Source organism: Diabrotica virgifera, chromosome 10 (assembly GCF_917563875.1).
Source record: "Diabrotica virgifera virgifera chromosome 10, PGI_DIABVI_V3a".
NCBI classification, from domain to species: domain Eukaryota; kingdom Metazoa; phylum Arthropoda; class Insecta; order Coleoptera; family Chrysomelidae; genus Diabrotica; species Diabrotica virgifera.
The window spans coordinates 129,391,237-129,409,339 of record NC_065452.1 but is presented as its reverse complement, the minus strand read 5'-3'; the positions used below and the strand labels follow the sequence as shown (position 1 = coordinate 129,409,339).

The 18,103-nt window shown below is 32.6% G+C and overlaps 1 protein-coding gene across 4 annotated transcripts in view; it reads left to right on the top strand.

The window, feature by feature from the left end:
* The window catches only part of LOC114338954 (actin depolymerising venom protein gelsolin 1), a 175,572-nt gene that overhangs the window by 66,009 nt on the left and 91,460 nt on the right, over nucleotides 1-18,103 (top strand). For all 4 annotated transcript variants that reach the window (XM_050663650.1, XM_050663651.1, XM_028289577.2 and 1 more), the window contains one exon: nucleotides 14,771-15,021. In XM_050663650.1, the coding sequence (XP_050519607.1) occupies nucleotides 14,782-15,021 (240 nt within the window). In that variant the 5' untranslated portion in view covers nucleotides 14,771-14,781. The remainder of the gene's footprint in view (nucleotides 1-14,770; nucleotides 15,022-18,103) is intronic.

Sequence of the window (18,103 nt, the reverse complement as noted above, 5' to 3'; positions counted from 1 at the left end):
TGTACTTATTATCGACACAGTAAAAGCACAGCTGAAGCTCATGAAAAATTATTCTTATTTGTCCAATTCCAAATCGAATATTTCAACCTGAAATAACCAAAAAATGAAGCAATTTTCGGGAAAAACTCTTAAAACTTTTTTAAATGTTTCAAAAAAAAAGCTTTATTTTAATTTTTTATAAAAGTTTCTAGCACCAAAACTATACGAGTTACGCTCAAAATAAAGTTAACCCCTTTTTTGGTAAAAAAAAAATAGTGAAAATCTGCCCCTATGTGGCACCCCAAATAAAATTTATCATTAGCGCTTTACCATTTACTTTAAATATTTATTCTTTATATGATCTGTATGTTTGACCGGTTCGAAGTTCTTATTTTTGAAAAAATTTAAAAGTTTTTTTTTGGAAAAATGCCTTTTCTTTAAATTCGTCAAAGAGCAAAGCAATGTAGGTAGGTCTTGCTTATATAAATATTTTGGCTTTATTTTGTTTTTCTGTAAGACAAAAATTGGTTAAGATATGGCTGTTTAAAATTTGCATATACTCGTGATTAGTGACTCGTTCAAGCCCTTCAATTAGAACCCTTTTAAAAATAAGCACTTTGAACCGGTGAAACTTACAGGTCGTATAAAAAAGTTAGGTAATTTGTAAGGCGATAATGATTAGTTTCATTTGGGGTGCTAAATAGGGGGAGATTTTCACAATTTTTTACCAAAAATGGGATTAACTGTATTTTGAGGTTAATGGCTTAGTTTTGATTATAGAAACTTTTGTAAAAAATAAAGCTTCTTTTAAACACTGAAGTTCTAATGAGTTTCCCTGAACAGTATTTCATTTTTTGGTTATTTCACGTTGAAATATTCGATTTGGAATTTGACGAATAAGAAAAACTTTTCATGATATACAAGTTTTCTTTTACTGAGTCGATAGATTTCATTTTTATTTCATTGTTTTTATAAGCTTGATACATTTTTGCTAACAATATTCTTTTCGATCGAATACTTACTCTTTGAGCTATTTGCGACGCCAAAAAACGTGGTTTTTTTGTTGAACAATAAACATTTTTACTCATAAATTACTCGAAAAGTCTTGAGTTGACCACTTCGGTGGTGATACTGAAAATTACACGGTATCGCCATATTTTACGTTGATTTACTGGGCTCTAACAAATATAGGTATTTGTTACACATGTCGCATTTAATAATTTTTTAAAGGGGGCCCCATTTCCAATTCTGCGGGGGGGGGGGCCCGACGGAGTTTGTTACGCCACTGAATCTGTGGACTAATCTTTGTAGACTAGCTTCATCTTGGGCTATCAGTATTGCATCGTCTGCGTAAAACAGAGTATGTTTACTTATTTGTTTTCCATTCTCTATCCTCTTCCTTGGTTGACGCTTTTGATTATTTTTCATTCATGATTACATTGAAGAGCATAGGGCTCAATTAGTCCCTGTCTTATTCCGCTGCCTATATGTCTATAGCAGTTGTGCTCAGACTTGTACTGCGTGGGATCTACCACATAAGCTGCAAGCGTCCAGCGATCGACTGCTAGTAAAAAAAATTTGAAAATAAAAATTTTTATTGCATAATTCTATTTGATAAAGAAGTTGTAACTACAGGGAGTTATAATTAAGGTTATGTTTTTCATCTTAACTTTATTTGTATGTTGATCCATGATCTATCCCAAGTTTTTATTATGATGGTAAGTAATTACCGAGGGCCAAATGCAAGCATGATGAGAGATGTTCGTAAGACTTTGATTTCACTACTTTCATTTGGGAAAATGCAGGCTCACACAAGTACGTTGATCCAAACTGTAAGATCCAGAGCTACTTGCTTCAAAGATGGATAGTTGTCAGACGATAAGACCAACATGTCGTATCGGTCGCTCTGGACTTACGGTGTAGGTACATGCGAAATTATTTTCAGTACCTCAGTTTGGGCGGAAATGATCTCCATGTTGAAAGTAATGAATATTTCTGTGGTAATTTTTTCTACGTCTTCACAAGAAAATGGATTAGACACGAATGTTACAATATCTGTCAGTTTAAAACTGACAGATATTGTAACATTGACAGATTTTAAAATCAGCGAAGCGTCTTTTAAACTCGCTATGTGCTTGCAGCTCCGTCTCGTAATAAACATAATTCAAATTAGCGGTTACCCTTTTTTTTCAACGATGGAAATTTCTTTAAATCCTTTCTGTTCATTTGATTAATCAATGTTTTTTCTGTATTTGTATTTTTTCCGTGAATCGCGATCGCCTTCAAAATCTTTGGCGACCCTTTGAGATCCACTGGTCTATAGGTTCCGTAAGTTGTCCATCTATTCTGACTTCCATTTTGTTGTTTTGGAAACCATTGAAGATGTTTTCAATGTTTTTTATATCTAGGGGGACTTCTCTATTATACAGAAGATGAATTACATCTTTGAGTCTTACTCTATCAAATGCTTTCTTCAAGTCAATTAGACATAGAAATGCTGGTCTATTAATACTCTAGTGATTTCTCAGTAATTTGCTTTATGACAAATATTGCATCTGTACACGATCTTCCAGTACGAAAACCCTGTTGTTCGTCTGCTAAACTTATCCTCTGATTTATTAGTTCTTGTAGAATTTTAGTTGTAAGTTTTAGGGTAGTATGAAGATATGGTACATATGGTATTTTAAAAATGCAGCCGTTTAGGGTCGTATTTAAAGTATATGGGGCACGTGTAAAACAAATTAATTTATAACATTGTGATATATATTGGAGAGATCCTTGATATCAGTCTTGTTATTGATACAATTTTGATCTTTATTTATGTGAATCATCTTCTACATAGGTACGTCATTTGTTGTAGTTCTGTTCTTTTTCCAAAATCTGTACAGTTTCAAAGTCAAAAGCATTGCCATTTTCTATAGAAAACTTGGCTAAGGCTGTAGTATTTAATTTATTGGTTTGCACACTATATATAGTATTTAATCTATTTTATATGTACGCGAAACTTTTAGTTTTCCTGATAATTAAGTTACAAAAAAGCTATTAAGAAAAACATCAAAACAATTTTTAAAAACCTTTTTTTAGAACCATTATAATATTGAAAGTAAATAAGAAGAAATGAAAATTAATGCGATAAGATAAGAATTTATTATCATAGATACGCGGTGTTGTAGCCGAAATCGCATACCCTAATCACAAAAACAAGATAAACAGATGTCAATGTCATTTTCCTGTAAAAATGATAAGAATTAAGATCAATACGAATTTATAACATAATCCAAGCAGACTGAAATAGATTAATAATATTAATTGATTATACAAAATATTTTTTAAAGTAGCTTAAATTGATTAGTGTTATACTTACCAAAATACTTGGCAGTATATGCATATGGTACTTTAATATTGTTGATTATAGCTAATATATTAGATACATTGTATACATTTTTCTGTTGATAAAAGTAACATGAACAGATTTAGCTTAATTCAGTCTGATTCTCTACTTTTGTGTCTACTCGTATTTATGGATTTGGTTAACTGCTATTTGGACCTTGTTGGTCGCCTCTTCACTAGTCGTCTCTACTGCTTGGATAGCCATATCATCATCAGTAAAGGTGGCAACTGTAATCGGTATACGACCGGACCCAACACACTGCCTTGTGGAACACCTCCTGTTGAGCTGCCCCCCCCACTTGCAAAAATTGAAAAACAAATAGCGCTGATTTATGAGCTATTTATGAGCTTTCATATTCCGCAAATTAAAAATTTTGAGCTCGTTGCACTGAGCAGGAATTTAATATTTTAGTGGGGGGAGGGGGGCTGACTCAGCCCCCCACTACTTAAAAATAGGGATATTAAATCGATCTTTGCGGCAGAATTACGAGCTATTTATGAGCTCTTGAAATGATATAGTTTCGATTTTTGAGCTCATCCCCTTCACCCCCCGAACAACTCTTTAATTGATTTAACTTAAGAGAATCATGCTGAAAAAAAAAAATTAAAATATATGGTATCGCGGAAATAATCCCTATTATATTCTAAGAATAAACTCTCAAATCACGCGCATTTCGATTATTGAGCTACAACCCCTTCGCAAGAGAACCACCCCCCATCTTCCCAGCTTAAGAGAGAGTTGTACTTAAAATGAATTATTGGCGACTACATATCGTTTAATAATTTATGAGCTTCCAAGTTTCGCGCATTTAGATCATTAAATTGCAATTTCTTTTGTATAGTGCAGTCACTGAAGGTAAAAATCAACTACATACTACCTTCAATTTCGGTGAACCTTCATCGATTTTCACGAAAATTGGTGAATGGTTAGAGGATACCTCAAGAAACAAAGGTGATATGACATGGTGCCACCTTGAGCCTTTACTCTGAGGGTGGATACCGCCCCCTCTCGGGGGTGAAAATTATTTTATTAAAAATAACTCCACAAATCGATAGAAGGACAAATTATAAGCAGAATTTGTTATATAAAGTTATTAAAATAGATCAATACTTTTTGAGTTATTAAAGATCAAAGATTTTAATTTTTCGTGAAAAAAATGCATGTTTTTAAGCGGTTTTTCGTTAACCACTTAAAAATTGTAAGATTTTACAAAAAAAGTTATCATTACCAAAATTAAAGCTTTGAAAAACCTTTTATTATTAGTTCAAAGTGAGTTATAGGTAATTGAATGTATTTTTTTTTCGGCGAGTACCTACTCAAATCTAATTATTCAAGCCTAATTAACAGGAAAACGATGCATTTTATAAAATATACTTAATATACATTATTTGTCAAAGTATTCAGAAATACCTATTAAATGACACCGAAGTTGATATCAGCAAAACTAAGCAAGTGTACATGAAAATAATAGGACCCTTTCGAATTTTTTAGAAAAAAGTGAAAAATAAAACCAACGCCATTTCCATAAAAATTAAAATCTTTAGTAATCCCTATAAGACCTTCTTTACTTTAGCATAATAAGTAATGATCTTAAACATTTTGACCGATTTAGAATAAATGTTTTTAAAAAATATGCATATATATGATTTAAAGAAATCAAAATTTTTCATATTTTTGTAAATTATTTGCTTTTGATAATAACTAACAATACTCGATACACGTAAAAAATGATGAAGAACGAAATTTTAGTTTTTTATTAGCAAAGATTTTACTTGTCTTTTGATTTCTGTATGAATCAAAATAACCAAGATAGAAACGTTTAGGCCTAAATTTTACTGTGAGAACAATGTAACTGGAGTCCCTTAACCTATTATCCTAAAAATTAAAGTATTTGAAAGAATAAAATACAGTTTTATAGCTCTTGAAATTACCTTTCAAATAGTTGGATGTGCTTGATATCGTAAAAACTAACAGAGTTATTAAAAAAAATAACATTTTTTTGTAAACAGTTTTGGAGTATAAGTTTTGATGTTATCAACTTATTCTGGAGCTCATTTGGTAGGTATTATTAAGTACTTTGACAAGTATTTAGTAAGTGTTATAATATGCATTGTTTTCCCGTTATTTAAGCTTGGATCCTTAGATTTGAATACTCGCAGAAAAAAATATAGATACAGTCAATTCAATTACCTATAACTTACTTTAAATTAATATTAAATGATTTTTCCACCTACCTCTACCGAAAGTATACTTTTCCGGACCTGATTGTAGGGAGCAAAGTTGTACTTTTCCTCCCTAGGGAGGAAAATATTTTTCCTCCCTAGGGAGGAAAAGTAAAAGTGACGTCATGGTATTTCATTCATGAAATGTAACTTATTGACGCCCTGTACAATATCTATTTTCTATTACGTAAGTTTCTATACATTTTAACGTTTATTTATAAAACACTCTGTATTTTGCAGAATGGTAAAAAACAGTAAATTGTTATTTTGATTTAACAATGTTTACATTATTAATTTGACTTATATTTGACAGTTGACAGTTATATTGTACGTACTTGTTAGTTTTAGTTCTAATAAATTTTGTTGGTTAGTTACATAAATAAATTAAGTAAAAATGAAAAAATGACTTGTTATTTGAGGAAGGTGGAAAAACCATATGTATAACATGGGAGTAAAGTGCCTTTTCCTCCCTTGAATGATTACTGCCCTCCGCTACGCGTCGGGCAGTAAACTTCATTCTCGGGAGGAAAAGTAGCACTTTCCTCCCTTGTTATACAAATAGCTATTTCAAGTAAGGCATTTATTAGGTATATTGTTTATTAGCTTAATTTTAGTGATAAAAACTTTTTTGAAAAAAACTTACAGTTTTTGAGTTATTTAAGAAAAATCGGTTTTAAGCATGCATTTCTTTAAAAAAAAAAAAATAAAATCTTTGATTTTTAGTAACTCAAAAAGTATTAATTTATTTTAATAACTTTATATAACAAATGTTGCTTATAATTTGCCCTTCTACCGATTTGTGGAGTTATTTTTAATAAAATAATTTTCACACCCGAGAAGGGGCGGTATCCACCCTCAGGGTAAAAGCGCAAGGTGGCACCATGTCACCTTTGTTTCTTGACGTATCCTCTAACCACTCACCAATTTTCGTGAAAATCGATGAAGGTTCACCGAAATTGAAGTAATAGTTGATTTTTACCTTCAGTGATTGCACTATACCAAAGAAATTGCATTGTAATAATCTAATTGCGCGTATTTTGGGAGCTCATAAATTATTAAACGATATGTAGTCGCCAAATTATTAATTTAATGCGTTTTAAGTACAACTCTCTTTTAAGCCGGGAAGATGGGGTGGTTTTCTTGCGAAAGGGTTGTAACTCAATAATCGAAATGGGCGTGATTTAAGAGTGTATTCTTAGAATATATAAGCTATACGAATTATATCCGCGATACGATATATTTTAATTTTTTTCAGCATGTTTCTCTTAAGTTAAATCAATTAACGGGTTGTTTGGGGGTGAAGGGGATGAGCTCAAAAATCAAAACTATTCATTTCAAGAGCTCATAAATAGCTCGTAATTCTGCCGCAAAGATCGACTCCCCGCCCCCCACTAAAATATTAAATTCCTGCTCAGTGTAACGAGCTCAAAATTTTTAATTTGCGGAATATGAAAGCTCATAAATAGCTCATAACAGCGCTATTTGTTTTTTAATTTTTGCAAGTGGGGGGGGGGCAGCTCAACACGAGTGAGTGCTTATTCCTAAACATGAATTGATGTGTCAGAATCATTTTTTGCTTCAATAATTGGTTTAATTCTCCTGAGGGGACGTTTCTCAAACAGCTTCGATATTACATGGAGCATAGATAGTTTCTACATTATTCTATATTGTTTGGTATAGTGCAACGGCAAATCATTCAGGAACATCAGTCTTCCTGGATTTCTTCTTCATCTCAAGATGTGGCTATTATTTTGTATATTTAATCCGATAAGCGCCAGGAACTTGAGACTTGCAGTTTTTTGCATTATGTTCAGGACGACGTCAGGAAAAAAGTCTACTATTCAAAAATGGGTGGAAATGCATAACTGCACTGTAAAGTGCATAAAAATGCATCCAAAATTGCATAAATATAAAAATAAAGTGAAAATCAGTATACTAAGGAACAAAATTTATTATTAGGGGGATTTTTGGGGTCACTGAATACGATTACGCCATCAGAACTGACCTCCGGATCACCTGGTGCCCAAGGTCACGGCAAGAGACGTCATCTTCTGGAGTTTCGATGGGTTTCGGCATTAAATCAATGCAAACGGATTACTCGCGAGTTTTAGGGGTCCCTAAATACGAATATGCTATCAGAATTGACCTCCGCAGTACCTGGTGCCCAGGGTCGTTACTAAGGCACATCATCTTCTGGAGTTTCGAGGGAATTCGGCACTAAATTGATGCAACTGGACTATTCGGGGGGTTTTTGAGGTGGTTAAACACGAATACGAATATGCCATCAGAAGAGACTTCTGGATCACCTGATGCCCAAGGTCACTGCAAGAGACGTCATCTTTTGGAGTTTCGAGGGATTTCGGTATCAAATTGATGCAAACGGATTACTTACGGGTTTTTGAGGTCGCTAAACACGAATATGCCATCAGAATTGGCCTCCGGGGTACCTGGTGCCCAGGGTCGCTAATAAGTCACGTCATCTTCTGGGGTTTCGAGGGTTTTCGGCATTTAATTGATGCATATGCATTACTCACGGGTTTTTGGTGTCTTTAAACACGAATATGTCATCAGAATTGACCTTCGTAGTACCTGGTGCCCAGGGTCGCTACAAAGGCACGTCATCTTCTAGAGTTTCGAGGGCTCTCGGTATCAAATTGATGCAAACGGATTACTTACGGTATTTTAAGGTCACTAAATACAAATATGCTATCTAAACCGACTCCCTGTGCACCTGGAGCCCAAGCTCACAGCAAGGGGCGTCCTGTTCTGGAGTTTGAGAAATTTCGGCATTAAATTGATAAAAGTGGATTACTCGGGGGTTTTTAAGTCGTTAAACACGAATATGCCATCAGAATAGACCACCGGATCACCTGCTGCCCAAGGTCACTGCAAGGGACATCATCTTCTGGAGTTTCTAGGGCTTTCGGTATTAAATTGATGCAAACGGATTATGGTGCAAAGGTCGGTCATGATGGCATCTTCGTGTTTAACCACCTCAAAAACCCCCCGAGTAGTCCAGTTACACCAATTTAGTGCCGAAATCCCTCGAAACTCCAGAAGATGACGTGCCTTTGTAGCGACCCTGGGCACCAGGTACTACGAAGGTCAATTCTGATGACATATTCGTGTTTAGCGACACCAAAAACCCGTGAGTAATCCTTTTGCATCAATTAAATGCGGAAAACCCTCGAAACCTAAGAAGATGACGTGACTTATTAGCGACCCTGCGCACCAGGTACCCCGTAGGCCAATTCTGATGGCATATTCGTGTTTAGCGACCTCAAAAACCCGTAAGTAATCCGTTTGCATCAATTTGATACCGAAATCCCTCGAAACTCCAGAAGATGATATGCCTTAGTAACGACCCTGGGCACCAGGTACTGAGGAGGTCAATTCTGATGGCATATTTGTATTTAGGGACCCCTTAAACCCGCGATTAATCCATTTGCATCGATTTAATGCCGAAAACCATCGAAACTTCAGAAGATGACGTCTCTTGCCGTGACCTTGGGCACCAAGTGATCCGGAGGTCAGTTCTGATGGCGTAATCGTATTCAGTGACCCAAAAAACCCCCAAACAATAAATTTTGTTCCTTAGTATACTGATTTGGACTTTATATTTATATTTATGCAATTTTGTATGCATTTTATGCACTTTACAGTGCAATTATGCATTTCCACCCATTTTTGAATAGTAGACTTTTTTCCTGGCTTAATCCTGAACATAATGCAAAAAACTGCAAGTCTCTAGGTGCTGTATTTAAAAAAGTATTTATTCGGGTGTTTTTAGTGCTAAATGCCCTGGTCTATTATTATAAATAACTTCTTCAAATGATGAAAGGGTTGCCAATGCGAGTCCATTATACAATTGGATATAGTAATTGAGTCAATACTCGCAATCTTAAGTTTGTATTTTATTATATTATATTTTATTATTGTTATATAATCATGGGGCAACCGGTTTCGAGTCTTACAATATATGACTCATCTTCAGGCCCAGTACAAAAAGTCTTCACAATACAAACTACAAGCTAAAATCACAAAACGAGAGACATGTACTTATAAAAAACAACTTTGTCTTGGTTTTAATCACATACAATAAAGCCAAATCACTGTATAGTATTGAACTCAATAGTCTATAGTCTATAGCAAGTAAACTGAGACATTTTTCCATTGGGAGCGACCAATCTGATGAGAATTGCTTGGTAGGTATATAATTTAATATATACTACCACCAATCCTTAAATAGTTAAGAGTTGATGGTAGTATATATTGAATTATATACCAAGCAATTCTCATCAGATTGGTCTCTCCCAATGGAAAAATGTCTCAGTTTACATGTTATAATAGACTATTGAGTTCAATACTATACAGTTGTTTGACTTTATTGGATGTGATTAAAACCAAGACAAAGTTGGTTTTTATGTTTTATATATGTATATGTACCGGGTGTCCCAATAAGAATGGCTCTCGGCTATATCTCAGGAACCGTTTATAGTACAGCTTTGGAAAAAAATTGTATAACAAAAGTTGCCTGGATAAAAGCCTGGAAATTATTTTCATAATTGTAAGTCCACCGCTAGAGGGCGTAACTGAATATAAAAAATTAAAAAAATCAAAATTTTACAAAATTTACCAAATGAAAGGGCACTGGAAATCCGATCATCGTATTCTTTATAAAATCCTGCTCATATTTTATTTCGCAAGTTTAAGTCTATCTTTTCAAATAAGAGGTGGGGATGAGTGGGAACCTTGTTATGAAAAAATGGCTGTAAGTCCGGTTCTGCTTAATCGATTTTTGCAAACTTGGTCTCGTTGAAAACAAATCTTTTTCGTCAATGTAAGAGTTATCATTATGAAACAGCCTAATAAGTAATATACCAGCTAGGGGGCGCTATTTTATGTTTTTCGGAAATCTAGTTTTCTTTAGAAAATATTAAATACAAGTATGCATTTTTAATCCTGTATTACAAAATTAGACCAAATTAGCAACAGAGTAGCGAAAACCGCATGTCGATACCTTTTTTGTATTTCGAGATATCTTAAGAAACGTGTTAATTTTTAAACATAACTGATGATGTCTGCTGTAAACGAAGTTACGGAAATCAAAGTGGAAACAAGTAGTGTGCTGTGGAAAAAAATTGGAGCATGGCACTTGCGGAATGCCGACAGAAGTGAATACTTATTATAGATTCGATTATATTCGTTTGATTCAATTCGATTCCATTCGATTAGATTTAATTTTATTTAATATATTATGCCTATAATTTAATATAAATATATAATATATACCTAATTTAATACATAATATTATAATACTAGTGATTTTACCCGTTAAAATTAGGATTAATAAGATATAAAGGTACATAAAGCCTTAAATTATTTTTCTTAATAAAGTAACCGATATTTTTTAATTTAAAAATTTAATTACTGATGAAGTATAGTAAATACTTCGTGTAAATTTTAATCGTAAATAATGCATGGAAGAGTTAATTTATTATTAGATACTCTCATTAAAGTGGAGGCCGTTATACAAAAGTGACCTTTTTAAATTTGTTGATTACATTTTTCCTTTCAACCTACTTATCCTCAAATTATATTTTTAAACATCCTATTTATTTTATATTATAATATTATTTAAATTCACTATCAAATTTGAAGTAAACTTTCCTTTGAAAGTTAGTTAATTCTAAAATTAACGGGTAAAATCACTAGTACAGCTTGTCAAACGTAACAAAAAGTTTAAAAATTTCGGCGATTTTAAGATTTTCAAACTCTTTCCTACGTTTGAAAAACCATATATATTATGTATTAAATTGGGTATATTTTAAATATATTAAATTATAAGCACAATTATAATAAATAAAATTAAATCCAATCGAATGGAATCGAATTGGATCAAACCGAATATAAATGAATATATGAGAAATATTCACTACTGTCGGCACTCCGCAAGTGCCCCACTCTAATTTGTTTCCATAGCACACTACCTGTTTTCACTTTGATTTCCTTAACTTCGTTTACCGGTGACATTATCAGTTTGTTTACAATTTATACGTTTCTTAAGATATCTCGAGTTAGAAAAAAGGTATCGACATGCGGTTTTCGATATTCTGTTACTAATTTGGTCTAATTTTGTAATACAGGGTTAAAAGTGCATAATTGTATTTAATATTTTCCAAAGAAAACTAGATTTTTTAAAAACATAAAATAGCGCCCTCTAGCTGACATATTACTTATTAGGCTGTTTCGTAGTTATAACGCTTACATTGACGAAAAAGATCTGTTTTCAACGAGACCAAGTTTGCAAAAATCGATTCAGCAGAACCGGACTTACAGCCATTTTTTCATAACAAGGTTCCCACTCACCCCCACCTGTAACCAAGAGTTACACTTGTGAAATCAAATATTCGCAGAATTTTGCGAAGAATACGATGATCGGATTTTCAGTGCCCTTTCATTATGTAAATTTTGTAAAATTTTGATTTTTAAATTTTTGATATTCAATTACGCCCTCTAGCGGTGGACTTACAATTATGAAAATCATTTCCAGGCTTTTCTCGAGGCAACTTTTATTATAAATTTTTTTTTCCTAAAGCTGTACTATAAACGGTTTCTGAGATATGGCCGAGAGCCATTCTTATTGGGACACCCGGTACAATGTACATGTCTCTCCTTTTTTGTGATTTTAGCTTGTAGTTTGTATATTATTGTTTGTAAAGACTTTTTGTACTGGGCCTGACGATGAGTCATATATTGTAAGACTCGAAACCGGTTGCCCCATGATTATATAACAACTAATAACATACAAACTTAAGATTGCGAGTATTGACTCAATTACTATATCCAATTGTATATAACTTCTTCTTCTTCTAGTGGCGACTCCACTAATGAATGTTGGCTATAACCATTGCAAATTCTTCTTAACTTCTGTTTTTCTGAAAAACGTCTCTATATTTAACCGGGTCCAGTCGCGAATATTTTCAACCAGGATATTTGTCGTCTACCAGGACCCTTATTTCCTTCGATTTTACCCTTTATAATCAGCTGAAATAACTCGTACTTTTGTCATTTCTAAGTATGTGCCCCAAATTTGATGGTTTTCTCTTTTTAATGGTGGTCAAAAGTTCCCTGTCTCTTCCCATTCTGTGCAACACCATTTTGTTCGTAATATGATCAGGTATGATTATAAATACAATTTTTTGTAAGGATTTTACGCCTTCATGATCCCCTTTTAACTTTGACGTTGTTACTTAAATTCTGATTTAGATCTGACTTACAGTTCGTATTTTAGTGTTAGGTGTCTTTAACGTATCAACTTCGTGACAAAAAACACGTTGATCGCTATTTTATTTTTATTTACATAATATACCTATTCGAGGGCCGTTCGCTCAAAATTAGAAATAAATATTAGAGTACAGCTGTATTGTTTCATTGGAACCAAATACCAAAAATAAATACGTCAGTTGATGATTCCGTGTCCAAGATTAATATAATATTGGGGTTTTAACACTGTTTGCCAAGGGAAACAATAATATGTAATTGCTTACTAGATTTTTAATTTTCTATATTTAAGAATTTTATTGTCCAAAAAATCAAAGATAGTAAAAATATCCTTGTTAAAATATACAGTATGTCCCAAAAGTAACATATAAAATTTATTAAATAAAAAATCATTTTGGAATTACTCAATTACTGGTTCAATTTGTGATACAAAAATCTATTCTTCCTTTTTTTCATACGTCGGTCGTGCCGTTTTTATGCAAGAAGTGAAACATCTTAACGATTACAAAGTATTCGAAATGCCTAGCAAGTACCTAGCATTTTCGAGCAGGGAACCATGTTGCCCTTTGAGCATGTATTATATTATATCTAACAACATCGACTTGTAGTCACCATATTCTATCAAAATATGATATTTAAACCATATATTATGGGGTTACCACTTTAAATAGTGTGCTAGTTTCAAACTACTCGGCAGAATGCACTGAAGATGTTCTGAATTAGAACGGAAACGTTTTGCAATCCATTTGGATGACTTTTTAGATAGTTTTTTAATAAACCATTTTATACCAGAATACAACTTGAAGTTTTTACTTCTGTATGAGTTTTTTAAACTATGGTATACAGCCAACTATTGGGATTTTCCCATTGATTTTATTTATTTATTGCTCTAAAACCGGTTAAGATATGCAAATGAAATTTGGTGGGTTTTGAGAGATAGTTATTGTGCATTTTGACATACAATTAAGAATTTTATATTCACCATTGGCGTACATAAGGGTCATATTACCCGTATGCGCGTCAATGGTGAATATTAAATTCCCCTATCTCGGAAACGAAGCATTTGCGGACATACGTTTATAAAGCAAACTGTCATTATTTTTTCATGCAGAATTACCCTTTAAAGTTTGCCATACTTATTTACAAACACCCTCTATTGACGAAAAACAAGGCTAGTTGTTAAAGTACTTAACTTTTTTTATTATCCAACATAAGCGAATGAATCAAAAAACAGAATGTTAAGGTATCATGAGGCTATAGTTGGGTTTTAATTTCATTATTTAATAAATGCTAGAATATTCCACAGGGTGACGCGAACTTTGAGAAAAAATCACAGTTTAATTGGTACACCCGGTATACAGTGACAATTTACCTGTCTAGCAACAATATTATTACAGCGATATTGTTAAAGAATAAGACTATAACATGTTAAAAAAATCACTTAAATCGGACAACAGGTTTAGGAAATTCTTTTTCTTCTTCATGTGCCTTGTCCGTTGCGGACGTTGGCTATCATCATAGCAATTATAATTTTGTTTGTGGCGTTTCTGAATAACTCGATCGATGTTAGTCCAAACCATTGGCGTAAGTTTTGAAGCCATGAGTGTCTTCTTCCAGGTCCGCGTTTGCTGTCTATTTTACCCTGTATTATCAGTTGGAGTATAATATGATATTTTTATTTTATGATGTCTCATAATATGACCGAGACATTAAAAATTACCAATTTTTCAGGTGGTGCGTTAATGTCTTGGAGAAGTGTAGTTTTTCTTGCACCCTGATATGTTTCACAGTTCGCTGAATTAAAGGAATGCTTTTAAAAAGAAAAACCTCTGTTTGTTGAATCATAATTCAACTTACCCATCCGTAACTATAATAATTATTATTGTTGTTACAGATAGCTAGCGCATGTCCAAAATGTGGGGAAACGGAGCGTTTAGTCGCGGCACTTTGGTGTGTCTCGCGCTTTTAGTTTATCTGAAAGATAGTAGCTGTGTGACTACAAACAGACGAGAGCACTTTTCGCAGTTACCTCAGCGGACCGGCTTTTCAACAAACAGAAACAATCAGAGGACCGGTGTAAAAGTGATGGATCCTTCATTTGAGAATGCTGGGCAAGTGGATGGCCTTGAAATATGGAGAATTGAAGTAAGTTTTATTGGAATCACCTGTTAGATTACGTTTTTACGACATTTAGATTACCTGTTTTGATATGAGTCAGTTTTTAGCCTAACAAAGATTTACTTTTCACCTACAGCTAAAAATTTCTCCTACACTCAATTGATACCATATTTTATTTACTGTTAAAACCTTTTTTAGTTTATTGTCCTCAATTATTTTTATTTACATTTTAGTATTTTAAAAATAATGCGCTAGTAATATTGTAAAATGATTTAATTGCTTGGAATCAGCTGGCAAATTGGTACCTAGCTATACTAGTCCAGGGCGCATCTGTTTTGAGGTGGACGTTGAGAGGTGACTCAAATGTTTTTGCAGAAATCGCTTGAAAATAAATCAAATAATAATATTTGAGTTATCCTCCCTCTCAAAAAGGTCCGGAACATTGTTTAAATTATCAAAATGTCAAAAATTGAAGGAAAAATTCGATTTTTTCTTCGTTTTTTGATTATAACTTTAAAAATATTCATTTCCGAGAAAAGTTGTACTGACATAAAAGTTGCGTAATTAAATTTCCTACAATACAAAATTGGTTAAAAATTTTAAAAATAGTCACCCTTGTTGCAAAATAGCAATAATTGTGAAAAAAACATACAAAAACAAGTATTCGCATTTTACGTTTTTTAACCATTTTATGCTACACTTAGGACCTTCGTATTTCACTTTGAAAAACTTTATTATACGGTAAAATAATGCTGTAAATTTCATTAAGATCGGTTCAATAGATTTTGTAAAATAAATTTTGCAATCCAGCTTTCGCAAAAAAAATTCATTTTTTCAAAATGTTACAGGACTGAAAATAAAGCAGATAGCAAGTTGAAATTTTTTTTTGCTTATAGAAGTGTACTGTACCTTTCATTTGCAATTTTCAAAATTAAAATCTATTTATTACCACGGCGTCAGAAAATTTTTGAAATAAACAATAATTTTTGGTGCTACGCGCAGGACAGCGGTGTTGGATTCACACAAGTTGATTTCCACCAAAATTTCTTCCTATCTTTATCTAATATATTATTTTCTTACTATATATTTTGTTGTATTTTAATAATTTAATTCCACAAAAATCAAACTAATTTTATTATTGTTTGTGAAATATTGTTTAAACAATTGCATATGTTTAAAAATAATAAACTTTTATTATTTAAGTTAAAATATATGAACAAAGAAAGTTTTTGCTAATAAAAGTGTTATTTCAAAGGATAGAGTATGTGTTTTTATTTTGCAATAAACAAATTTATTTATTTATATCGAAATGTAATAAAAATTAAAATGTATCAATCATTATCAAAGGTCATTGGAATGCCCAATCAGAGAAAACTATCCGCTGTCCTGCGCGTAGCACCAATAATTAATGTTTATTTAAAAAAATTTCTGACGCCGTGGTGTTAATCGATTTTAATTTTGAAAAATTGCAAACGAAAGGTACAGTACACTTCTATATGCAAAAAAATTTTCAACTTGCTATCTGCTTTATTTTCAGTCCTGTAACATTTTGAAAAAATGAATTTTTTTTACGAAAGCTGGATTGCAAAATCTATTGAACCGATCTTAATGAAATTTACAGCATTATTTTACCGTATAATAAAGTTTTTCAAAGTGAAATACGAAGGTCCTAAGTGTAGCATAAAATGGTTAAAAAACGTAAAATGCGAATACTTGTTTTTGTATGTTTTTTTCACAATTATTGCTATTTTGCAACAAGGGTGACTATTTTTTAAATTTTTAACCAATTTTATATTGTAGGAAATTTAATTACGCAACTTTTATGTCAGTACAACTTTTCTCGGAAATGAATACTTTTAAAGTTATAATCAAAAAACCAAGAAAAAAATCGAATTTTTCCTTAATTTTTTGACATTTTGATTATTTAAACAATGTTCCGGACCTTTTTGAGAGGGAGGATAACACAAATATTATTATTTGATTTATTTTCAAGCCATTTCTGCAAAAAAATTTGAGTCACCTCTCAACGTCCAAATGTACTAATCTTTTTACAGATGGGCCCTGGTCTATACAGTTCATAATTTTTTCAATAATTTAGATTTATTCTTAATTCTTTTTTCATTTCATTCTTCCTTACTTGCAAGTATCCAAGTATACATATATCTGAATATGTTATTTATTTTCAGTACTTCATTTATTTAGTGTCTTCTAGACTTTATAGTCTTGGCATTGCCCTTTGTTTCCTTTTTATGCATTGGTCATATTCCTTATGTCCAACCCTTTGTCATAAGATCATTTTTCCATATAATCCCATATATTTTTAACTGACCTTTCATTTGCTTTTTAGTATTATTTTCATATTTTTTTCTTTCTTTCTCATCAGATTGTTTTGCCTACCTTCCGTGTATTTTATTGTCGAGTTTCCTTTCTATATTTTTTTCACCTCTTTATAAAAATTGAAATACTTTTTCTAAAATTTTCTTCCATTTTTTGTTTGTTCAAATTTTCTTTTCTTATTCCTACTCATTATTTCTCCTTCTTTCATTCTTTTCGCCAGTGTAAGTTATCTTGTTTCTTTACTGCTTCTCTATGTTCATCATTGTACCAGTCGTTTTTTCTTCTTCGTTTTGCTTCGATAAACTGTTCTCCATTGTTATTTTCCATTCATTCCGTTGGCCTTCTACGTTATTTTTTCCTTTTGTATGTTTCTTTTCAAATTCTCTTTGAATCTTTTATCTGTCTTCTTCTTTTGGCATCATAACCCTGGATGAGTAGGTATTTGCCTGTATGGCTAAGTCCTTCCATTCAGATTTATCTTGTGCCCTTCTCATCCATTGTCTTATATTCATTGTTCTCAGGTCGTCTTCCAATTCATCAAACCATCTCGTTCTGGAGGTCTTATTTCGTCCTTCTTTAAGTCATCCTCATCCATATTACATATTCCTACTACTTTTCCTCGACTATACTTGTGACTTTATTACCAGGTTTCTAACTTTAACTACTAATAAAACTATCATCATCAATCAGCCAATCGTCCAATGCTGAAGATATGCCTCTCTCAGTTCTTTCCAGTGTTCTCTACACCAGGCCGCTTGTAGCCCTTTTCCCG